The following is a 24079-nucleotide window of genomic DNA, read 5'->3' as shown; positions in this document are numbered from 1 at the left end:
TTCCTCCATTTTGCATTTATAGTGAAGGTGTTAAAAGCATGTTAATCCAATAGGCATCCCTTGGCTTGATGCCAACGATACACCCATCAGCCCAAGTGCAATCGAGCAGACAGCTTGTTGTGCAAATCACAGAGGTCCTCTGTTCACTTTCCACACCTCACTGTGATGGTTGGTCATCATGACCTGCACATCCTCATCAATATCATTGTTAGTGTCCGGGATGGCGAGTTACATTGCAAATGTAAGGAAGCTAGAATGTTGAAGGCATTGTCGCTCAGTACATTGCCTAGTTGCAAAGGACAGGGAGCCTTCCAGCATGAGCTTTGCCACGCTTGAAGAACAGCAGCAACAGGTCCCCTATATGGCTTTTGGTGCCAATACTTATGTACTATAAAACAGCTTTGCAGTGCTTTACCTTACATGAACGAAAATAATGAGGGCATAAGGTAGATGCAATGCTGTGACCCATTGCCAGTTGGTTCATGCCTATTGAGAACTATTTAGAGCAGATGTAAAAGAAAGTAGATAACTGCTGGGCCATGAAAGACTTGTACCATCATCTATATATATAATTGTCTAAGGGTTTTTCCGTCTGTCTGTCTGTCCTGGAAATCCCGGCCTAGCGGCCTCGACCAATCAGCGACGGGCACAGCGACGATGATGTCATAAAGGACGTAGAAATCCCGCGTTTCTGATTCAGCGACGGGCACAGTATCGACGTAGATGTCATAATGGTTGCCATGGCGACAATGTCATAAAGGTTGCCTCGACCAATCAGCGACGGGCACAGTCTGCCGCGAATTCTGGAATCATCATTGTCCATATACTACGGGGACATGCATATTCTAGAATACCCGATGCGTTAGAATCGGGCCACAATCTAGTTGTCCATAATTGCTGCTCCACGCATCTACCATGCAGTGCATTTTTTAGCTCAAAGACCATTCGAGAGAGTGGCCGAAGTTCCCCTGTACGTGAGAGCAGAGTGGGAACCCTTTTTGTGAGAAGAGGCTTGTCTTCCAATAAAGTTAACCGCACACCTTGATTTCCCAGAAGTCAGCAGATTCCATTAAGTGGCACGGCAGCGACTCAACCACCAGCAGCTTAACTAGGTAAGAAATGAGTTGTTACACGAGCGGATGACTGAGAGCGTATGCTGGTTTCCTCGAAAAAACAATCAAGGATGGATATCTGACAGTGCGACTGAGTAGCAGTGAGACTGCAGCATGCCATAATTGTGGTGACAATGTTGGTGAGGTGAGACTTGGTAATACTTGAGGATGCTCATCTTTCTGTTAACCAGGCTACATCAGGAGAAAGGGAAAGAGGGCAATTTAAGACTTACTCCGATTGTTGGCCAGCTTTCTTTTTCCAAACGAGCAGAGATATCGCTTAATGAGCTGATCGTGAGCTGTGGTTCCTACTGTATTCCAGCCTCAACTTATTTTAATCCTGCAGACTGCCAAAGACTCATCTGTTACCGACATGGAAAAAACCCATAGACCAGAGATGCAGGCTTAAGAAGCTGCAAGCACCCTATCCAGGCCTTTTAGGTGGTGCTGAGCCACCTCCACCAACAGCATGTGTGGCATCACCTGACCCGAGCATACTGCTCTCACGCAAGCGTATCGGAGCACAAAGCACTAACACTTGGCTCAAGCTCGCAGAAGCGTTTGAGCCGAGTGGCTTTAGCATATCACATCCGATGATATACGCTAATGTGAGTACTAGCCTTAATCAGAGTGCCACTACCACCCCAGCTGACAACCAGCAGTAAAGCTAGGCGTTTGGATAGTGTCTTCCATCTCTGGCACCAAAACACCTGAGAACAAAGGCTGACATCTAGTCCAATAAATGAATTGGAATATTTTCCTTGACCCCTAGAGTATTGTGGCTTCAAGGACTAAGGGACACAAACTACTACTACCAAAAAATGGATCCCTTCTATTTAAGTAATTCTAGTATAAAATATCCTATATATCAGAAATAATTTAGAAACCCAACAACTAGGAGAATGGAAAAATATGCAAGTTAATATATTACAATGCAAAAATGGAGATCAGAGAGAAATATTGCTAAGTACAGGAAGAGATGGAAAAAGCCCTGTACAGAACAGACAAGAAAATCCCAAAAACTTGGGCTCCCATGGATGGTAAGCCCCGTAAAAAATATATAGACGTCATGGTTGAAGAGGGGGGTGGGGGTGGGGGGGGGTGAGAGGCACATGCAACATAGATTTAAACGTATCCATGGATGGGCTTCTTGGACCTGTATGCAACATGCATAAGTGTAGTATCAAGTTGAAATATAGACCCCACTATGCAAGTGCGTATATATCCTTGGGAGCCAAGGTTTTGGGGATTTTTTGTCTCTCCTATACAGGGCTTTTTCCATCTCTCCCTGTACTTTTTAGCAATACTTCTCTCCATTTTTAGATTGTATTAACTTGTGTATTTTGCAATAACCTTTAAAATAAGTTGTCCACTACTTGGACAACTTCTTCTCATACCCCCTTGCTTAGCCATCATAATAAAGCTTTTACTCTCCTCCCGTGCTCGTGCAGTTCCCATGGCGTTGGCACTCCGCTTCTCGTTTGGTTGTTGTGATATGTGATGCCAGCGCCCAATCAGCGCTGGCATCACTGTCCGCACCGCCTGTCGAACTCGACATGAAGAGGAAGTCTGAGACTAGCAGCAGCCTGGACTTCCTCTTTATGTTCTATTTGCCCGAAGGCAGGGACAGTGACACCAGCGCTAACTGGGTGCCGGCGTCACGTGTCACAACAGCAGCACCGAGACCAGACACCGTGGGAACAGTAGAGAGGACAGGAGAATATAGGCTTTATTACTTTATGGAGGCCAAACATTTGGATCATGAAGGGGTTTTGTTCTTGTAGTGGCTGTCCTTTTCCATTCCCTTAGTTGTCGGACTTCTTCATTATTTCTGATACAGAGGATATTTTATATACTATTCTCTATTTAAATCAGAAGGGACCCATTTTTTGGTTGTATAAGATTTTCAGGGATTATATTTCACTTTTTATTGTGGTATTTCTATAAGTTAACGTGCCGTGACTGTATTGGCAGTACTACTGCCTGGATAGTTAATATCAGGGGTGCTGCTACTAGTGGCTGTCACATTATTAACCATTGCTTGGGTTTCTTTCACACTAGCTGTCCATTGCCACTTTATTTTGCCATATATTTTGTACACAAGTATAATGAATGTTCCTAAAAATTTTCAACCACCGTTATTCAACCCTTGACAAAAAGGACTGTCAAATACTAGGTAGCTATGCATGAAACTAAAAATGCCTAATGCAACAGAGGTAGGTAAGTACGTGTTCCGGCTTGAGAGAGGCGCACTGTGCATGATCGGAAGTCTTCTTCACTGTTGATCATGTGCAGTGCACGCCTCTCTGAAGCCGGGGCATGTACACCCAGTTTCAGAAGATGGATGCAGAGAGGGAAAGAAGTCGTGCACATGCACAAGGCAAGTATAACGCTGGCGATGATGCAGGCGCTTGCCTGTCATCAAATGGTAAGTGGGCCAACTAGTCTGGGTACACGAACATACAATTGACTAGTCAAAGCCCTCATTTACATATCAAAAACAGACTGTAGAAATACTTTTTCTAAAGATCAGTTCCTGTGTAATATAATAAAGAACAGTTAGGCAGGAAATTTAGATATGTACACACAACTCCTGATGGTTTTGGGGGCATGGGAGACCTAACAGGTTCCCTTTGAACAGGTGGAAAAAAACAGACCTGCACAATTAAATGTGTAGATTCATTTTTATACTATTTTGTTAAAATGTAACCCCTTGCCAAAAAGGAAGTAACAAAAAAAGGCAAATAGATATATGCCCAGAAAGTAAAATGTGGCATAAGACGACAGGATTGTTTTGGTGTATCTGGTTGTCAAGTTTAACTATTAATACAAATATGTAAAAAGTTAAATGCGTGTAATTTTTATACATTTGCTTTATATTTAACAGTGTTCTCCGCCCCCAGACAAAAAAGGCCATAGCTAAAAATGCTAAATTGGTAGGTACATAGCCGGAAAGCAAAATGTGGCAAAGCCAGCAGTATTGTTGTGGCGTGCACAGTTGAAACATTAGACTAGCAAAACAGGTATACAAAAGTGTATATTTTTTTATTTACAAAATTCGATACTCTTCCCAAAAGTCAGCGCCTTTACAGGGCAGTTTTGGTGTTGCCCTCCGATACACAGCAATAATGTCTTCAGTTAGTCCAAAAAGCCTCACTAGGTTACTAACCAATCGATCTCGACATTCTCCTATACCAATTCCTCAGCAAATGGAGAATGACCTAAAATTTGCCTTTCCTTTAGAGCTATGAACAACTTGGGCTGCAGTATATGAGGGATCTACAGAAGCCCTGCACTCTGCCAACCACTCAGGTCCAAAAATCCCATCCATACCTAGGATCCAGCTTCCAACATTTGGAGACCAAGACTTTTGTTACACATCCTCCACTCTCCGGAGCTCTCTACCTACAGTGCCGGCAAAAAAAATCTTTACAAGTTCAATGAAACCACAAAATCTTAATATTCAAGTGTTTTTTGTGGATATTTCATTATAATTAGTATTTTGTCATGTCACCCTTACATTTTATCACCATCTGCAGTCGTTTAGGCATGGATTCATCAAGGCTGGCTAAGTATGTGAAGTCCATGTTTACCCACAGTGTCTTCAGCACCTCCTTTAGTACTGTATATTTTGGGTCATACCGTGACACGGTACTCGGACGACGCACAACCTTTGAGCCTCCCCTGACCAGCCTGAAAGTGCTCTCATCACTAAACATCACTTTCTTCCACTCTTCAGATGTCCAATCTTGATATTTCAAGCCTTTTCTTCTTCATTGCTGCTGTGAGCAGGGGCTTCTTTGCAGCACGGCAACTTGGTAGACCCAGGTCCTTCTGCAGGCGGTGACGAATTGTCCTAGTTGTGATGTTCTGAAGGAGCATAGGGTACTTGTTTTTTAGTTCAACAGCAGTTATAGAAGGATATGACATCACTTCACGCTTCAGAAGCTTATCAGTCCTTGGTGAAGTCTTCTTAGGTGCGCCAGAGCGTGACTTCCTCTGTGGTACCATCCCAGGAGGCAATGATGCCGCCGATCGCTTCAGTTGATAAATTGCTTCTCTTGGCACTCCCAGATCTCTAGCTACAGCAATCACCGAATCCCCCTTCTCGAGCCGAGTCAAGGCACGGGATTTCTCTTCCATTTTAAGCTTCTTTCGACCCATTGTGGGAGATAAAAAAAAACTGAGGGAGATAATAAAAGACTGCCTAATCGCAAAACTGGCTGAGCTGCACATAACAACCAATCAGAGTGCAACTTTCGCTTTACCAGAGAAGTGAAAACGGAGCGTTGATTGGTTGATATTTGCAACAAAGCCAGCTTTAATATTAGACAATTTTTTTTATTATCTCCCCCATTGTGTACATTTTTAAAAAGTGAAATTATGATGTGGATTTTATATGTAAAGTTTTCTTTTGCTGTGCAAGTGTAAAGATTTTTTTTGCCGGCACTGTATATAAATCGAGGAGATATCATCTCTGGCATTTACATCTCCACTGAAGATGGACCTGTTCAGTTTGGTGTCTGAAGACACATCACACACTTGCCCCTACATGGGAAATAATACCAAACCGACTACTTTAGTGCCAAAATATGCTTCAGGTCCACTGTGGGAATGTGAAACAGATGTTTTACATCCGTACAGGGGTGTGCATACAAATATAACCGCAACATGCACACTTAGAGAAAATTGCCAACAATCCAGACATTCAGTGCAGCCTCATCTCACAATTATTCACTCTTTGCATTTCTTTTGCAATCCTTGTTGCAAACGCTCCCTGACGTGTGCAAGGGGGACGCAGGGTCTTGTACTGGCTTCGTTTTCCACTGCTTGAAGAATGAAGAACCCAGTGTAACTCACAGGCAATAGGACGAGGTGTATCCCTGATAATCCCACTGCGGACACCACTGTCCCCTTCCAGACATTGTCCGGTAACTGGCTTGTGGCATAGGATCGCTTTATAGTGTGAAGATAGCCCTCAGTCATGAACATTTTTAGCATTTTGTAAATCCTTACAATAATTTTTGTCATACAGGACTTATTTCAAAACCACACTTAGAAGTCTCAATACATTCAACAGTATTAATTCATTTATTATTGGATTCCAGCAATAATTCAGGAAATAAAAATAGCATATCTTCTTTTGGCATTTGTATATATCTCATTAGTCCAACCAATGTTAAAAGGGACAACAACAAAAAAAAAAGAAAAAGAAGAACGAGGCCTGTGACAAAAAATATATGTATATATTAAACTGTACTTAAACTGCATTTATAGAGTGCCTCAGCCAGGTGCAGCTTCCACTACTTGGCTTGGCAAGACACTTGCATGAAGTTAACCAAAAGTCTGACTGCGCCTTATGGCAAATCCTTCCACTGGTGCTGACCCAAGAATAGGTATCGCCAGCACACAGAATTTATAGGGGAAAAAAAAAAAAAAATGGAGAGGAAAAACCCAAAAGCCAGTCACATTCCCAGGTGCACAGATACCGCTACCTGGATGTGGGCATTAATGCCACGACTGAAACTGCTGTTGGTCATACTGTGCAATCAGTTTCTTTATGTGAGCCAGCTTATTATGAAGGTATTCACATCTGTTCTTCTCCTCACTGTATTTGGGATTTGACTGCAAGAAAGAAGGAATCGTGTTAAGATCAGTAAGACCCTACATGGACCTTTATGTAACATACTACTGCACATTTATCATCACGGACAGCAAACACACTGGACAGTGCTGATTTATCACAGCAGCTCATGCGGTTTGATGGATCGGTCTAATCTTATGAAAGCCTAAGCTAAGACTACAATTTGAACTCGCTTAGAGTTGCATTTTAAGCCACGCCCCCTTGTCAGACAAGTCGTATAAAGTATCTAAAAACACATCATGAATCTGGTGCAAGTCATAAATGACTATTTTGGCAGAAATGTCAGAATTCTTGCATTTAGTTGATAAATATCCCAATTAATGTCTGAGCACTACAGCGAAATGCATTTAATCCGTGGTTTGCAGTTTAAATGCAAAAATTCCCATTATGTCTGTCATTATGGGTTCACCCAACCACCGTACATATCGGCAACTCGCGTACACATGAATGTCAGAATTGGAAGATGAAAGGGAACCTGTCACCAGGTCAGATACAGCCACTGCCTTTTAGGGCTGATATACAGGATTCTATAATGCTGTAGATAAGCCCCCGGTCCGACCTGGAAGTGAACAAAAAAACAGGATTTTTGGTTGCTTACCGTAAAATCTGTTTCTTGAAGCCTCCATTGGGGGACACAGGAACCATGGGTGTATGCTGCTGCCACTAGGAGGCTGACACTATGCAAATAAAAAAGTTAGCTCCTCCTCTGCAGTGTACACCCCACCGACTGGCATTATACTCTTCAGTTAGTGAGAAAGCAGTAGGAGATAATGAAACAAGGTTGAAAAACCATAACCACAAACTTGAGAACTGTAACGTGAGAACAGTCATAGAACAGATAACAACAGAAAACATTGGGAGGGAGCTGTGTCCCCCAATGGAGGCTTCAAGAAACAGATTTTACGGTAAGCAACCAAAAATCCTGTTTTCTTTATCGCCTCTCATTGGGGGACACAGGAACCATGGGACGTCCCAAAGCAGTCCCAAGGGCGGGAAAACAGACTTCCATCAGGTCAGAGGACTCACCACTGCCGCCTGCAGGATCCTTCTGCCTAGGCTGGCGTCCGCCGATGCGTAGGTATGGACCTTGTAAAATTTGGCGAACGTGTGGATGGAAGACCAAGTTGCCGCTTTGCAAAGCTGTAGGGCGGAAGCCCTGTGGTGCACCGCCCAGGAGGCGCCGACTGCCCGGGTAGAGTGAGCCTTAATCCCAGGAGGGGGCACTCTGTTCTTGACCCGGTAAGCCTCCAAAATTGCCGTTCTGATCCAGCGAGCAATAGTCGCTTTAGAAGCCGGCTGGCCTCTGCGCGTGCCATCAGGAATGACGAAAAATGAATCCGTCTTCCGGAAAGAGGATGTTCTATCCAGATAAATCCTCACTGCCCTGACTAGGTCCAGCTTGTTCAACGATCGCTCCAGAGGATGAGTCGGAGCTGGACAAAAGGAAGGTAGAACGATGTCCTCGTTGAGGTGGAAGGTGGAAACCACCTTAGGAAGAAAAGAAGGTGGAGGTCGGAAGACCACCTTGTCCTGGTGAATGACCAAAAACGGAGGGCGGCAAGACAGTGCCGCCAGCTCGGAAACGCGGCGAATGGACGTGATGGCCACAAGAAAGGCCACCTTCCAAGATAAACCTGATAGAGGAATCTCCCTAAGAGGTTCAAAGGGAGAAACCTTCAAAACGTCCAGTACCAGGTTTAGGTCCCATGCCTCCACAGGGGCCCTGTACGGCGGGACGGCGTGGGCTACCCCCTGAAAGAAGGTCTTAATCTGTGGCCGAGAGGCCAAGGTCTTCTGAAAGAGGATGGAAAGCGCAGAGACCTGACCCTTCAGGGAACTAAGAGCCAGGCCCGAATCCAGTCCTGCCTGAAGGAAGGCCAAAAGAGAAGGCAGGGAAAAAACCATAGGCGGCACGCGGTTGGACTCGCACCAACGGAAGTAGGCCTTCCAGGTGCGGTAGTAGATCCTGGAAGACGAAGGCTTCCGAGCCTGAATCATGGTGTGAATCACCCGGTCCGAAAGGCCGGACGCTCTTAGAACCGCGGTCTCAACAGCCACGCCGTTAAACTGAGCGACCGAGAATTCGGGTGGCAGATCGGACCCTGGGACAGCAGATCGGGCCTGTCTGGAAAGCACCAGGGAGCGTCCGCGAGAAGGTTGACGAGCTCCGCGAACCAAGCTCTCCTGGGCTAATCCGGGGCGATCAGGATGACCGGCACCCCTTCCGCTTTGATCTTCTTCAACAGTTTGGGAAGTAATGGAAGGGGTGGGAACAGATAGGGCAGCTCGAACTGTGACCAAGGAATGGCCAGAGCATCGACGCCCACTGCGAGAGGATCGCGTGACCTGGAGACGAATTGTGGAACCTTCCTGTTGATCCGAGACGCCGTGAGATCCACATCCGGAGTTCCCCATCGAAGACAAATCTGATGGAAGACCTCCGGATGCAGGGACCATTCCCCTGCCGCGAGACCCTCGCGGCTGAGGAAGTCGGCGGCCCAGTTTTCTACGCCGGGGATATGCACCGCGGATATCACCGGAACCGTTGCCTCTGCCCAAAGGAGGATCTTGGACACCTCGGCAAGGGCCAAGGAGCTCCGAGTCCCCCCCTGATGGTTGACATATGCCACAGCCGTGGCATTGTCCGTCTGGATCCGGACTGGAAGGCCCCTGAGGATCCTTTCCCAATGGCGGAGGGACAGAAAGATGGCCCGAATTTCGAGGACGTTGATCGGCAGCGCGGACTCCTGCAGCGACCAACGGCCCTGAACCGTCAGGTGGCGAAAAACCGCACCCCAGCCGATCAGGCTGGCATCCGTTGTCACCACCTGCCAGTGAACCGGAAGGAAGGACCTGCCCTGGGAGATGAGAGGAGACGTCAGCCACCAGTTGAGAGACCGCTTGACCCGAAAGGAGAGTCTGATCGGCCGATCCAGGGAGAAGACCGACCTGTCCCACTGAGACAGAATGGCTTGCTGAAGGGGTCGAGAATGGAATTGGGCGAAGGGAATCGCTTCCAAGGTAGCTACCATCCTCCCCAGAACCTTCATGGCCGATCGGAGGGAGGGAGGCCGAGGACCCTGGAGCAAGAGAATGTCCCGACAAAGGGTGGATCTCTTGTCCTTGGGAAGGAAGACTCTGGACTGACGAGTGTCGAAGAGCATGCCCAGAAAGATGATGCGCTGAGAAGGAATAAGGCAGGACTTCTTCCGGTTGACCAGCCATCCGAAACGGGATAAGGTGTCGAGAACATGAAAAACCGCAGCGCTGATAGTGCGCCGCGGAAAGGAGCGAACAGCAGCCAAGAGCTGTCAAGAAAGAAGGTGCTGGTCACGGGTGAGAGCGCTGCGGCCAGAAAACAGGCGCCGCAGCCTGCTCAGAATGGGGAAAATGCTGGAGCTCCAGGATCACCGATAAAATATCGACCGCGCCGCAAGGTTACAGGCGATGACCGGGTAAGAGAGGGTCACCGTCTGGGAGCCCTTAACAAGAATCCCCCCCCTAACAAGGATCTGGGATGGGATAGGGGAAATACTCACCTAAAAAACATCCCACGCCGTACTAACCTTAAAAGAGGGTGAGACATCCAGGGCTGATGGACGTCCTCGTCTCCTCCAACCGACAGGCTCTGGTGGGCGAGTGGGTGGGGGACGGAGCCAGGACCGGACTTCTGAGCACGCTGGTGTGCCAGGATCTTGGTCCTGGTGAGGGATCTGTGAGGATACGGGGTGGCAGTACACACCGTACTCATAGTCCGCTTGTGGGAATACAGGTGTGACTGTTCACCCTGTATCCCTCCGAGGAAAACTGAAAGAAAACGACGCACATTGAGGTAGATAAGGGTCTAATGAAAGACCCGTGTCCACCTCCTACTGACACTAAGCTAAACTGAAGAGTATAATGCCAGTCGGTGGGGTGTACACTGCAGAGGAGGAGCTAACTTTTTTATTTGCATAGTGTCAGCCTCCTAGTGGCAGCAGCATACACCCATGGTTCCTGTGTCCCCCAATGAGAGGCGATAAAGAAATAAGATTTATTATACTCACCGGGGAGCGGTCCGGTCCGATGGGTGTCGCAGGTCCGGGGCCTCCCATCTTCTTGCAATTCCATCCTTCTGCTTCTTCATCGCTCCCGGCATCGTGCTCCGGCGCAGGCGTACTTTGTCTGCCCTGTGGAGGGCAGAGCAAAGTACTACAGTGCGCAGGCGCTGGGCCTCTCTGACCTTTCCCGGCTCCTGCGCACTGCAGTACTTTGCTCTGTCCTCAACACCTGCGCATGAGCATTATACTGGGGAGCCATGACGCAAAGCAGGAGGGCGGCATCGCATGAAGATAGGGGCACCGGACCTGTGACACCCATCGGACCGGACGTGAGTATAATAAGTTATTTTTCCTTCTTTTGCACGTCGGACCGGGGGCTTATCTGCAGCATTATAGAATACTGTATATCTGCCCTAAAGAGTGATTGCCGTATCTTATATCAGCCAAACCTGGTGACAGGTTCACTTTAAGCAGTGAGCACCAAGTGAAGGTAGCACATTCATCTTCTACAAACCCTCTCATTAATAGACAATGTTACAAGCTGCTGTTAATTGGTCATATAAGGCTTTTACTAGCCATAACCAAATCAAGTGCAGCCTTTTCTCCTTGCCATGTGAAAGGTAATTTACAGTTTGCGGTATACAACATATTTAATAGGACTGTTTACCTTTTTAATTTTACGGTACTCTTGCAAGATTTGATCGTGGATGGTCTACAAAAAAAAATATTTAGTGAGGACATGTCAAAATGTGGAGGAGCGACAAAGTACAAATTACACGCCAAGTGTTATGCTGACCTCTAGTGGACACATTGTATATTGCGTGCACAAAAAAAAGAAACAAAAAAATACACCACTTCTCCACTTGTGTGTTATGTTCACATGGAACAGATCATCCAGAAAATAATCTAAAATTTTGCATCTACACCGGCACAGAATCCTGAAAGGGTGAGCATGACTTCACAATCCTTACAGCATTATAACAGTTTGCCCCATAACGTTAACACCTGGTTTCCTGAAGCAACATGAAGACGAGGGGATTGTTGTACTGATCTACGCAGTCACAGAATCCAGAGCCAAGACCAGATATGATGCCAAGGCCGCTGGGAACATGGACTGTAACCCAATAGAACCACTAGCACAAGTAATTGTAGTGAGAACCCGCACTTTCCTGACCGCTACACCTTCCGCTACACTCCCTGGGGCGTCTCCTGCCGAAAGCCATGCCCGGCAGGCAGCAATCTTTACCTTGTACTCCTCGGTACCCGGGCACAGCTGTTTCAGCTGTGAGTCTAGCTGGGTAAATCTGCTGGTTATCCTCTCTATCCTCGCATGCAAGTCTCTGTATTCGTTATATTCCGCATTGAAGTCATTCTTGTAACTCTGGCGCTGTTCCTGTGATGAGATTGCGGCGTATTTCCTAGGAAATGACAGAAACAACCAAGACATCAGGACTGAAATAGAGAAATGTGAGCCGATACAATGGCAATGTGGCTCTGTACTCACACAATATAATCTGGCATCTCTGACGTGGATGATGGAATACTGGAATTACTGCATGCTCCATTTAAGTCTAGGGGGAAAAAAGTGTGACCATTAGCCAAGAAACATTTAGGTCAAAACGCAAACAAGATCTTCTAAGTGCCCACCATACAGTTAACCAATAGCCTTCAATCATTAAAGGGGCACCATGGGTTATCAGTCAGATTGGGCTGGTACTCCCATCTGTTGTTGTCACCACCACGTCTTTTGGGACCGCAGACATCCAGGCAACTTCTCTCCTGCACAAATCTCCTCTTTAGAGGTAAACAAAGGGAAATCAGGCACCACGTTTACAGCCGGAGTGGCATGAAGTAGGGGCAGAGACCCTAATTCCAGCAATGTGTCAGTGAGTTTCTTGTTATGGGTCTAACTAACCTATGGTAAAGCAGATCTGTCACCAGATTTCACATTTCTAAGTGCATACATTATTAAATAGCGCTTAGACCTCATGAGGCAGATGTGCTTATTTTGAAAATCCATGTCAGATCGGGTGTAAACCATTAAAATCAGCTAGAACATTTTTATATAGAATATCATTAAATTGATAATGCAGGGACACACAAAAAAGGTGGGTCCCCAAAGTAGTTGTAAAAGTGATCCGGGGTTGCCAGCTAAGGCGCATGTCATAGCAGAGTTCAGGTGCATGTTCCTAGCTGCATACATAAATGTATCATTGAGCAAACAATCCAGTAGTGGTGCACATGTGGAATAGGACCATATAGATGGTGTGCAATGTCCTACGCAACCAGGAGGCACATGGTGACATTAACAGGATAGAATTAGTACACAGCGTCACTCACAACCAAACACCCAATGTCAGGCAGCCAGAGAGAAGTAGGACAAATGGCCTAGAAATGCAACTAAATAGGATGCAGGTCCCAATGAGGCCCTGGAGCATTTGGTTGGCAGCCATATCGGCTGGCTCTCCAATACCCAAGAGCTGAGCGCTCCTGTGCTCTCTATGGAAGAGATGGAGACAGCATCTCCAGGGGAGGCAGTCAGAAATCAAACATGCTGGATAGAAATTTCCTTGACAGTTAATTGTCCGAGGCTCACAGACAAAAGACTGTAGGCAGAACTATTAGTCTAATAAGCTTAATACTCAGTACTAAGGTCATTTATAGGTACACCTAGAAAAATGGTGAAAAGTGCTCCATTTACAAGGAATTTCATGGGGAAAAATATATTGTTTATACCAACACTGGATTGCAATTACTACAATTTTTTATTTTCTAATAGATAGTTTATTTCTGTACACGATTATGGGGGCAGCCATTTGGCTTGGGCTGCTGTTACCAACATTCAGCGATAGGAGCCATAGGACACTGTAGGAGGAAGAGGAGGTGAGCTGTGACCCTCCTTCTGTGGAGCCTGGGTCATCTATACTGTATTTTTAGCCAAGTACATACTGTACATACATACATGCAGTTTAATAATTTGTTCAAAGATCTTTCCAGGTATAGAAGTAAGGCGCACTGGCCTGTAATTTTCATGGCTCTATCTTTCTTTCTTTTTTGAAGATAGAGGCAACATTTCCCCATCTCCAATCTTCTGGGACTTCTCCTGTACGCCAGGATTTTTCTAGGATTCTGGCTAGTGGTTCTGCAATTTCCTCTGCCAAGTCTTTCAGTACCCTAGGGTGTAATTCAAATGGATCAGGAAATTTAAATTCATTTAAATTAGTTAAGTGTTCCCTTACCATCTCTGTTTGTAGATGGTGTGGATTATATTATTCTTTTGATGGCACTGTGAAGATCAGCTGATGTTACAATTGCTTTCTTTGAGATCACAGATGCAAAATAGGAAATTAAAAGTTTGGCCTTCTCAACATCATTTTCCACCATTTTCATCCCATAGTAATCCTGTAGCATCTTTGACTTACCTTTTGCTTTTGACATACCCCCAAAATATTTACCGCTTTTGGTCTCCTTGGCAAGCCTCACTTCATTACTGACTTTAGCTCTGCTAACACTTGCCTTGCATTCTGTGCAAAAAGCATTATATTCTTTAGATATGCCCCATCTTTACATTTAAGATACATTTAATTTTTCCTGCCTTACAGAAGTTTAGAACTTTAGATCCGTGAAAATAAGCTCCAAATTTTGCATTTTCATAAGGGTAACAAGAGAAATTGTGCCATACAATTTGTTGTGCAATTTCTCTTGAGTACGCCGATATTCCATATGTAGGGGAATACTACGTTTGAGGCACAGTGTAAAGCTCAGAAGGGAAGAGGCGCCATATTGGAGTTCAGATTTTGCTGGAATGGTTTGAGGGTTACGCGTCACATTGCCAGAGCCCCCTGAGGTGTCAGAACAACAGCAACCCCCTATATGTGAACTCATTTTACAAACTACTCTCCCCAATGAGGGAGGAGTGCAGTGATCATATTAACACCACATGTGCCTCACAGAATTTTATACTACTGAGCGGTGAAGAAAGAATACATTACATTTTTACCACTAAAATGTTGTTTTAGCCTCAAGTTTTTAATTTTTGTAAAGACCAATAGGAATTTTTTTACAACAAATTTGAGATCATTTTTTCCCTGAGTGTGCCAATACCCTACAATATTTTTCAGGCACAGTGCAAAGCTCAGAAGGCAGATTTTACGGTTATGGTTTGCAGGTGCCATGACCCCCTGGGAGAGCTCATGAGGTGCCAGAACATTAAAAAAAAAAAAAACATAAGTGACCCCATTTCACAAACTACACCCCTCAATTAATTCATCATACTGACACCATGGGTATGTCACAGAATTTTATACCAAAAAGTCAGCATGTGGTGGCTGATGGAACTAATACTCCCATCAGCTTACCGTTGCCGCTAATAACAGTGAAATCAGGAGTGGCTGATGGGGGTATTAATCTGCCGCCTGCAGTTTAATGAATGAAAAAACGGCGTGGGTTCCCCTGTATTTTCTATAACCAGCCAGGCAAAACTCACAGCTGGGGGTTGGAACCCTCAGCTGTCAGCTTCAGCAAGGTTGGTTATCAAGAATATAGGGGTCCCAACGCTGTTTTTTTTTTTTTTTAAATTATTTAAATAAATAATTTTAAAAAAGCATGGGGGAAAGTGGGAAGAGCCAGGCAAAGTGCCAGAATTGGCACATCTAATAGATGTGCCTTTTCTGGGCAGCTGCTTTTAGGCTGGGGGAGTCAATTTCCATGGCCCCTTACCTGCCTCAGAGTACCAGCCCCCAGCTGTGAGCTTTAGCAAGGCTGGTTGTCAAAAATGATGGGGGGGGGGGGGGGGTCCCATGCCATTTTCTTCAATTACTTATTTAAATATTTTTTTTTTTTTTAAAGCGTGGGGACCCCTCTATTCTTGATAACCAACCTTGTTGAAGCTGACAGCTGAGGGTTGCAGCCGCCCAGCTGTGAGTTTTGCCAGGCTTGTTATAGAAAATACAGGGGAATCCACGCCTTTTTTTCTTCATTTATTTATTTTTAGCGTAGGCGGCGGCTGATGAATATCCCCATTAGCCGCTCCGGTGTCACTGTTATTAGCAGCAGCAGGAGTAGGCTGATGGGAGGATTAGTCCCATCAATCACCGCCTGCTGTCTCTTATCACTTAAATATAACTCATCATTCTGCCCTGCTCACACCGATCGCTGGCAGCGCAGGAAAGAATGATGAAAGCCGTGTTCAGCACCCGGCGCCGGGGAACAGCTCTTACTGTAACGCTTCTTCCCTGGCGTCCATCCGTGTGGTACTGATGCAGCAAATGCATGCCACACGTGTGCTGCAAGTATTACACACAGGGACACCGACATCTCCGACACCGGAAATATCATGACATGTGAAAGAGGCCTTACAGCGAGTGTTTATGTTTAGCTGCTGTCACACACTAAAAAAAAAATGCTTTTTATTGCAAAAATTAATTTTTGCATGACATTTTGAGAGCTATAATTTTTTCATATTGTGGCCCACAGTGTCATGTGAGGTCTTGTTTGCTTTATAGTGGAGCCAATCATTTAATTACACCTGCCCACATGCTCGTTTTACTCTATATTTCCACTCCCCCCTCTGATTTAAAGCTTGGGCGTCAGAGCAAAAAGAAGGGAGGAGATAGATGGAAAACAAGTAGGTGGGAAGGTTTATTTAAATGATTGGCTCCGCCATGAAGCACCGTGCGCCTGTACTTGGCTTGAACTGTAATTCTGTGCCGACAGTCTCCAAGTTTCCTTGGCCAACCACGGAGTATGGTTTTCAAACCTACCCATTTCTTGGTGATTCGTCAAAAGAACTTGAGCAGCACATATTAGTACCCGGGAGTGCTTGGAAATCTTTGCCTGCGAGAGACATTGCTGATTTAATAATTCTTGTTTCTTGTTCCAGTTCCCAGTCTTTCCATGGCGTATGAAACGGAGACATGAAACAAGACTTCCACAACTGCACATTTATAACAGACTTTGGCTATTCCTCAACCAGTTTAAAACCTTATACACGCCTTTTTCAGTTAGTCATTATTTTCATTCATAGGATGAAACAGTCATCACCTGTTCTGTATAATTGGTTACTCATACACCCGATTATAATCCTACTAAATCTCTGAATTTCTGTAAGTGTACTTGGGTTCCCTTTAATACTGCATCAAAGTTTCTATCAGCAGATTTGTGCACAGTAAACTACAGACAGTGTCAGGTCGGCGCCATTATACTGATTAATGATACCTTGGTTGATCAAATCCGTCTTGTAGGTGTTTAATTTTTATTTTCAGTTTTGAGTTAATATGCTTGTGCTCCGGGGCGGCCTGTGGGGGGTCTTCATGTAGTGCTCTGATGAAGTATTCACCAGTATGGCTTCTGACAGGTCATTGATCCTTCAGTGACCTGCCCCTTATTTTACATAATGAATATTATGAAGGTTAGTGGATTCAACATTGGCACCATGTGCTCTTCACGGATGGCAGCAGGTTCACACTGAAAACACGTCAGAGTCTGGAGACGACACAGAGAACGTTCTGCTGCCTGCAACATCCTCCAGCATGACCGGTTTGGCAGTGGGTCAGTAATGGTGTGGGAAGACATTTCTTTGGAGGGCTGCACAGCCCTCCATGTGTTAGCCAGCATGGCTAAAGATCGAAACGCGTCGCTCTTTCCCAGTGCTGGCAACATTTGGGGAGCATGCAACCATCTTTCAGTTTTTAACATAGATTAATAAAGACAAGAAATTAATTTTAAAAAGCTGGATCAACCCCCTCTTTTTTCCTGCATTCTACTGACGTATAATCAATATGGAGATCCGTGCACCTGCGGTGGTTGTTGGGGAGCTGGCTTTGCCTTTTTTGCTTAGTTAGACAGAGGTACCTGAATGAGATCCTCAAACCCATTGTGAGACCATATGCAGGTGCAGTGGGCCCTTGGTTACTTCTGATACATGACAATGCTAGGCCTCATGTGACTGAAGTGTGTCAGCAGCTCCTGCATGATGAAGGCATTGATGCTATGGACTGGTCTGCCCGTACTCCAGACCTGAATCCAAATAGAGCACATTAGGGAAATCGTGTCTCATTCCATCCATCAAAGCCACTTTGCACCACAGACTGTCCAGGAGTTGGCGGATGCTTTAATACAGGGATGGGAGGAGATCCCTCAAGAGAACATCCGATGCCTCATCAGAAGCATGCCCAGGCGATGTACAGTAGGGAGGACATACAGGCATGTGGAGGCCACACACAACACTGCGCATCATTTCCTTGTCTGGAGGCCTTCCACTGAATTTCCACTTTGATTTTGAGTATTACTCCAAGTCCAGACCTCGAAGGGATATTCATTTTGATTTACAGTGATAATTTTTATGTTTTATTGTTCTCAACGCACTTCACTATGTGTTGAATACACAAACACACACCATTTTTTACATTTTAAAAATTACATAAAGGCAAATGGGCCAACGCTAAAGTTTGGGCACCCATAGAGATTTGTGTGCTCATAACTTTGACCAAGATTTCAGACTTTAATTACCCGGCCAGGTTATGGTTTGTTCACTATTAACGTTCAGTTAAGTGATGGAAAAATCCCAGCTTTATAAAAACCCAGCATCATCTAACCTTATGCCAAAAAACAGCAGCCATGGGTTCTTCTAAGCAGCTGCCTAGAACTCTGAAAATGGTGGAGGCCCACAAAGCATAAGGCTATAAGATAGCAAAGTGTTTTCAAGTTGCCCTTTCCTCAGTTCGAAATGTAGTTAAGAAATGGCCATTAACAGGAACAGTGAAGGTCACAATAAAGTCTGAAAGACCAAGCAAAATTTCAGTGAGAGCAGCTCGCAGGATTGCTAGAGAGGAAAATCAGGACCCCAGCTTGACTGCATAAGACCTTCAGAAACATTTAGCTGACTATGGAGTTGTGGTACATTGTTCTACTCTTCAGAGACACCTGCACAAATATGGCCTTAATGCAAGACTCATCAGAAGGAAACCTCTCCTGCGTCCTCACCATAAAATTCAGTGCCATAAGTATGCAAAAAAATATAAAACAAGCCTGATGCATTTTGGAAACAAGTCTTGTGGACCGATGAAGTTAAAAAATTATTTTGCTATATGATCAAAGGTATGTGTAGAGAAAAAAGGGCACAGAATTTCAGGAAAAGAATATCTCGCCAACCATTAAGCATGGGGCTGAATCAATCATGCTTTAGGGTTGTGTTACAGCCAATGGCAAAGGGGGCATTTCACGGGTAGAGGAAAAAAAGGATTCAATTAGATTTCAATTCTTGATGCAAACATAACACCATCCGTCAAAAAGCTGAAGTTGGATAATTATTTAAACACGTCAAAATCCACAATAGACTACCTCAAAAGGCACGAGCTGAAGGTTTTACAATGGCCCTCACAGTCCCCTGATCTGAAAATCATTGAAAATCTGTGGTTAGACCTTAAAAACAGTAGTGCATGCAAGACGACCGAGGAATCTCACAAAACTGGAAGAATTTTCCAAGGAAGAATGAATGAAATTCCCTTAAACAAGAATAAAAATAATTTGAAGAAACAAGTATTGAAAGACTCTTGGGCTGGCTACAAAATACATTTACAATGTGTGATACTTTTAAAAGGGGGTGGTACTAGGTACTAATCATGCAAGGTTCTTAAACTTTCACATCGGCCCATTTTTCTTTTCAGAATTTTTAAAATAGAAAAATACTTTTTTTTGCCTAAAATACAAAGGAAATGGGTCATCTTTAACTTTAGCCCTTTAGAAGATATTTAATCTTCAACTTGTTTAACTGTTCAAAGTATCAGTAATTTTGACGAGGGGTGCCCAAACTTATACATGCCACTATGTACTCCGTAGAATGTTGAAAATTAATAAAATGAAGAACTGCATCCTTTCCAAATCCTAAAAGCACGGTTACAGATTCCCCGCTTTTTCCATTCCCCTCATTGAAAAACATCCAAGGGAGCCTAGGTAGAAAGGTTTGGAGAAATGGCTGCCTGTGCGCTCTAAGGCTATGTTCACGTGTTGCGTTTTTGCAGCCGTTTTTTTTTTGTGCTGCGTTTTATTCAAATTATAAGCTGTGTGCCAGCAAAGTCTATGAGATTAAAGTAATCTCATGCACACTGTTTTTTTTATTTCCCTGACCCATTTGGAAAACTGCTGCGTTTTTGCAAACTGTAAAAGGTCAGTGGTTTTTGTTTTGTTTTTCAGCGTTTGTGCAGCTTTTTTTCTTTTTTTGAAAATGGAGAAAAATGCAGGTATCGCTGCATTTTTGGTGCAAAATCCTTAAGGAAATTGCATACTGATTTTTTGAGAGCCACTAAACTTTATCACCATGCACAAGAGACCACAAACGCAGCAAAACCTGCTTTTTGTAAAGCAGCTTCTTTCCTGCCAAGAGAGCAAGTTTTGCCTGCAGAAAAAAAAGCAGCAAAAATGCAACATGTGAACATAGCCTTACAGGTCTGTCAGAAGTACAGCCAACCAGTTGCCACAGCATCACTGGTCCCACCAAGACTACATCCCACCATAAGATTTGATAATATCCCATTCCCTTTTCTAGCATTTCTCTCATCACTGTGGACCCAGTATATCTCAATAGCCATTTAACACCGTGGTTACCACTCGTGACTTCTTAGCAACATCTGCAGATGAACAGCCCGCACTCCAGACTAGAGGGGCACCACTTGTAGCCTAGATTGATTCTGTGTTTATCAGTGTGTTGTCAGCCATACTCACCGAGCACTATTGGAAAAGAGCCACTGATTAAGCCTGAGCTTTTGCCCAAGCTGCAGTTTTGTTTTCCTTCGGCTCCCTTCTCCTTGGTTCGATCTCGCTCTTTGTGCTTCCGGGATTTCTTTTTGGGCTTTGTACGTGTTGGGTTACAGTTCTGTTTGGCCTCACTGAGACCATCTGTCTTTAGAGGGAGGCCTAGCCTCTCAGAGGCTTCTTCTCCCTCACAGTCTTTGTGTTGTGTATCAGAGCTGGAATCTGAAAGAGGTTCATGGGGTGGAGGAAGGTGGGAGCTTGAACTGACCGAATCCAACGTTGGGGGAGCTGGCGAATCCTTTCCATTGGAAGAACTTAGCTTTCCATTAAAGGTAGGCTGTGATCTGTGCGTGAAGTGGGAAATACGTGGCTTCTTGTTGGCTAAAGGGTCAATGAACTCGGGATTTTGCGGAGGTCGCTTCTGAGGGCAGAAAAGAGAACAGAAGTCATTTTGTGTTTGTGATAATTAGGCAACCATCTTATTTCATTACAGTCTCCATACACTAGTGCAACAATCAGCAAGTCATTCTCAGTACAGGCAAGATTACAGATCACACAGTCTTATGGTGCTGTAGAGAGCTATGGGCAATGCTTGCAGCTACCACTAGATGGCACTGCCTACAAAACACAAACCTAGATCACAGGGATGAAGAATGAGGCCATGTTCACATGCAGCATGTTTGCATTGTTATACAAATTATAAGCTGGTTTTTACAGCCCCAGTAAAGGTTATGAGATTTCAGAAATCTCATGCACACGCTTGGTTATGTTTTCCTAACTGAATTTGTGAGCGCAGGAATTTTCAGCGTTTTAGTTTTTGTTCGCAGAGTGTATCAAAGTATTTTTGGTAAATAAAACTATTAGAAACGTACTGTAAATAACACCGGTTATCTGCTCTCAAGGCACATCAGGGGCTCTCCAAGGACGCCATGTCATGTTATCTCAATTCCAGCCAATTTTGTGTTGAAAGTTAAAACGGTGCTCCTTCCCGTCCGAGCTCTGCCATGCGCCCAAACAGTGGTTCCCCCCCCACATATGGGGTATCAGCATACTAAGGACAAATCACAACTACTTTTGGGGTTTAACTTCTTCTGTTACCCTTGGGGGAAAAAAAAAATTGGATCTGAAGTAAAATTTAATTTTTTTAAAGTTAATTTTTTTTTTTAAACATACCAAAAATTCCTGTGAAGCACCTGAAGGGTTAATAAACTTCTTGAATGTGGTTTACAGTACCTTGAGGGGTGCAGTTTTTAGAATGGTGTCACTTTTGGGTGTTTTCTATCCTATAGACCCCTCAAAGTCACTTCAAATGTGATGTGGTCCCTTAAAAAAAAAAAAAAAAAAATGGGTGTCGAAAACTGAGAAATCGCTGGTCAACTTTTAACCCTTATAACTTCCAAAGAAAACAAAATGTTGGTTCCAAAATTGTGCTGATGTAAAGTAGACATGTGGGAAATGTTACTTATTAAGTATTTTGTGTGACATCTGTGTGATTTAAGTGCATGAAAATTCAAAGTTGGAAAATTGCAAGATTTTTGCCAAAATTCCGTTCTTTCACAAATAAACACAAGTCATATTAAAGAAATGTTACCACTAACATGAAGTACAATATGTCACAAGAAAACAGTGTCACAATCACCAGGATCCACGGAAGTGTTCCAGAGTTATAACCTCATAAATGGACAGTGGTCAGAATTGTAAAGATTGGCCCGGTCATTAACGTGCAAACCACCCTTGGTGTAAAGGGGTTAATGAAGCAAGGTAACGTGAGGCATGCATAGCAGGAAGATGAGTCAGGCTACAGACTAACGCCATGGTCAGTAATCCCGCATGATTCACATCCTGCCCGCATTTACAGCAGTACTGGTTTATGAATACCTTTCCCTCACATGCAGTCTACCATGGAGTGGACGTGTCCGTTCACCAACTGTTCCATGGAGCTTTCTACTTGGGAACAGACGCTCCTCAGAGCTACTATCAGGACTAAGGGGAATTTACATTAGACAATAATAGAGACATCATAATTCAATCAATTTATTTATATAGCGCCAGTATATTCAGTAGCATGTCACAAGCAAGCGGTGACCCATACAGACAGTAAATGCAATGTAAGGTAAGACCGTGTAAACAGCTACATTAGTAGTGGGGGGCCTTGCTCGCAAGCTTACAATCTACAAGGAAACGGTGGGGGGGGACACAACAGGTTAAACGTGCAGGCTATTTCAGGTCCAGCAACTAATAGATTTTCATATAAAGCTACATGTCATCAGCCAGTGTGTTATTATCAGGTGCATGTATGGTGTGGATACAGATGAATAGGAGGGAGCATCATATGATTAATATTTAGAAGGAGGGAACAGTTAGGCTTGTTTAAAGCAAGCTTAAAAGAGTGGGGGCTAGATATCAGTTGGATGGTCTGGGGTAGTGATTTCCAGAGAACTGACGCAGCACGGGAGAAGTCTTGGGTGACGGAGGTTCAAGGTTCGGATTATGGAGGCTGTTAGTCTTAGGTCAGTTTTAGAACGGAGGTAACATGTAGGGCAATAGACGGAGATGAGGGAGAAGATGTACGGTGATGCAGAACTGTGGAGGACGTGATGACTGTTGAGTTTATAATGTATTCTGTATTGGATTGGTAACCAGTGTAATGAATGGCACAAAGTGGAGGCTTCGGTGAAGCAGCTGGACAGAAATACGGCCCTGGCTGCATTGGAGAGGAGAGAGTTTAGTAATAGAGACCGATCAGAAGAAAGTTGCAGTAGGCCAGACGAGAGAGAATAAGAGTGACAGGAAGAGTTTTAGCGGTTTGAAAGGTCAGGAAAGTGTCAGATTTTGGAGATGTTTTTAAGATGCAGGTGACATGAGCGAATGAGTGATCAGATATAGGGGAGTAAGGAAGGTTGAGTGTCAAATATGACCCCCAAGACCGTGGGCCTGCTGCTTGGTCATTTACTAGCCTGCTTAGGCAGGCTGAATGCACTTCAGATGACTAATAGGTTGTTGTGTGTAAAAAGTCGATGATCTCGGCAGCACATCTGGTTTACACAGGCTTAAAAAAAATATATAATAATTTCACCTGACAAACAAGCGGTTCGGAAATGAGGCACATCTAAAGAAGACTTATACATAGACAGAAGTAGGTATTGTCTTTTTATCAGTACAGTAGCCCTTAGAGCCTATTTACAGTTGCAGTTGTTGAATGGCTTGTTTAGACACATGGTTCATAATTATATGCGCACAGAACATCAGCGGGCAGCATATTACCTAGTGATGCTGCCGAAAATGCTGACATGATTTGTATTGTAGCACATCATCCTAGAACTGCTGTAGATTGCAGCATGACTTGGCCTGCTCCCAACCAACTAAGCACCTTCTAAATGGCTAGCCCCACCTTCCACGGCTAAACGGGACTCCGCAATGAACCAGACATCAGCCAGACTTAAAAAGCTATTCCCATCTCCAAGAACCTATCCAAATATGTTAAAGGTGTAATACCTCCAATTAGAAATGTCATTTAGTTTTTATGATTCGCT

At 44.3% G+C, this 24079-nt stretch overlaps 1 protein-coding gene across 2 annotated transcripts in view; it reads right to left on the bottom strand.

Moving 5' to 3' along the window:
* Window positions 1-6180: 6180 nt before the first annotated feature.
* ELL (elongation factor for RNA polymerase II) overlaps window positions 6181-24079 on the bottom strand; it is a 122463-nt gene continuing 104564 nt past the window's right edge. Inside the window, exons 8-12 of one of the 2 annotated variants that reach the window (XR_011315378.1) lie at window positions 20517-20967; window positions 12301-14320; window positions 12043-12214; window positions 11464-11508; window positions 6181-6737 (exon numbers count right to left, since the gene is read on the bottom strand). Coding sequence is in view for 1 of the 2 variants with exons in the window: in XM_069740580.1 (XP_069596681.1) it covers window positions 6621-6737; window positions 11464-11508; window positions 12043-12214; window positions 12301-12367; window positions 20517-20967 (852 nt within the window). In the remaining variant the exon portion in view is untranslated. The remainder of the gene's footprint in view (window positions 6738-11463; window positions 11509-12042; window positions 12215-12300; window positions 14321-20516; window positions 20968-24079) is intronic. The other variant, XM_069740580.1, reaches the window with a different exon arrangement.

The sequence above is a fragment of the Ranitomeya imitator genome, chromosome 1, assembly GCF_032444005.1.
Source record: "Ranitomeya imitator isolate aRanImi1 chromosome 1, aRanImi1.pri, whole genome shotgun sequence".
Taxonomy (NCBI): Eukaryota; Metazoa; Chordata; class Amphibia; order Anura; family Dendrobatidae; genus Ranitomeya; species Ranitomeya imitator.
The sequence above is the reverse complement of the archived record's forward strand: the minus strand, read 5'-3'. Positions and strand labels throughout refer to the sequence as shown.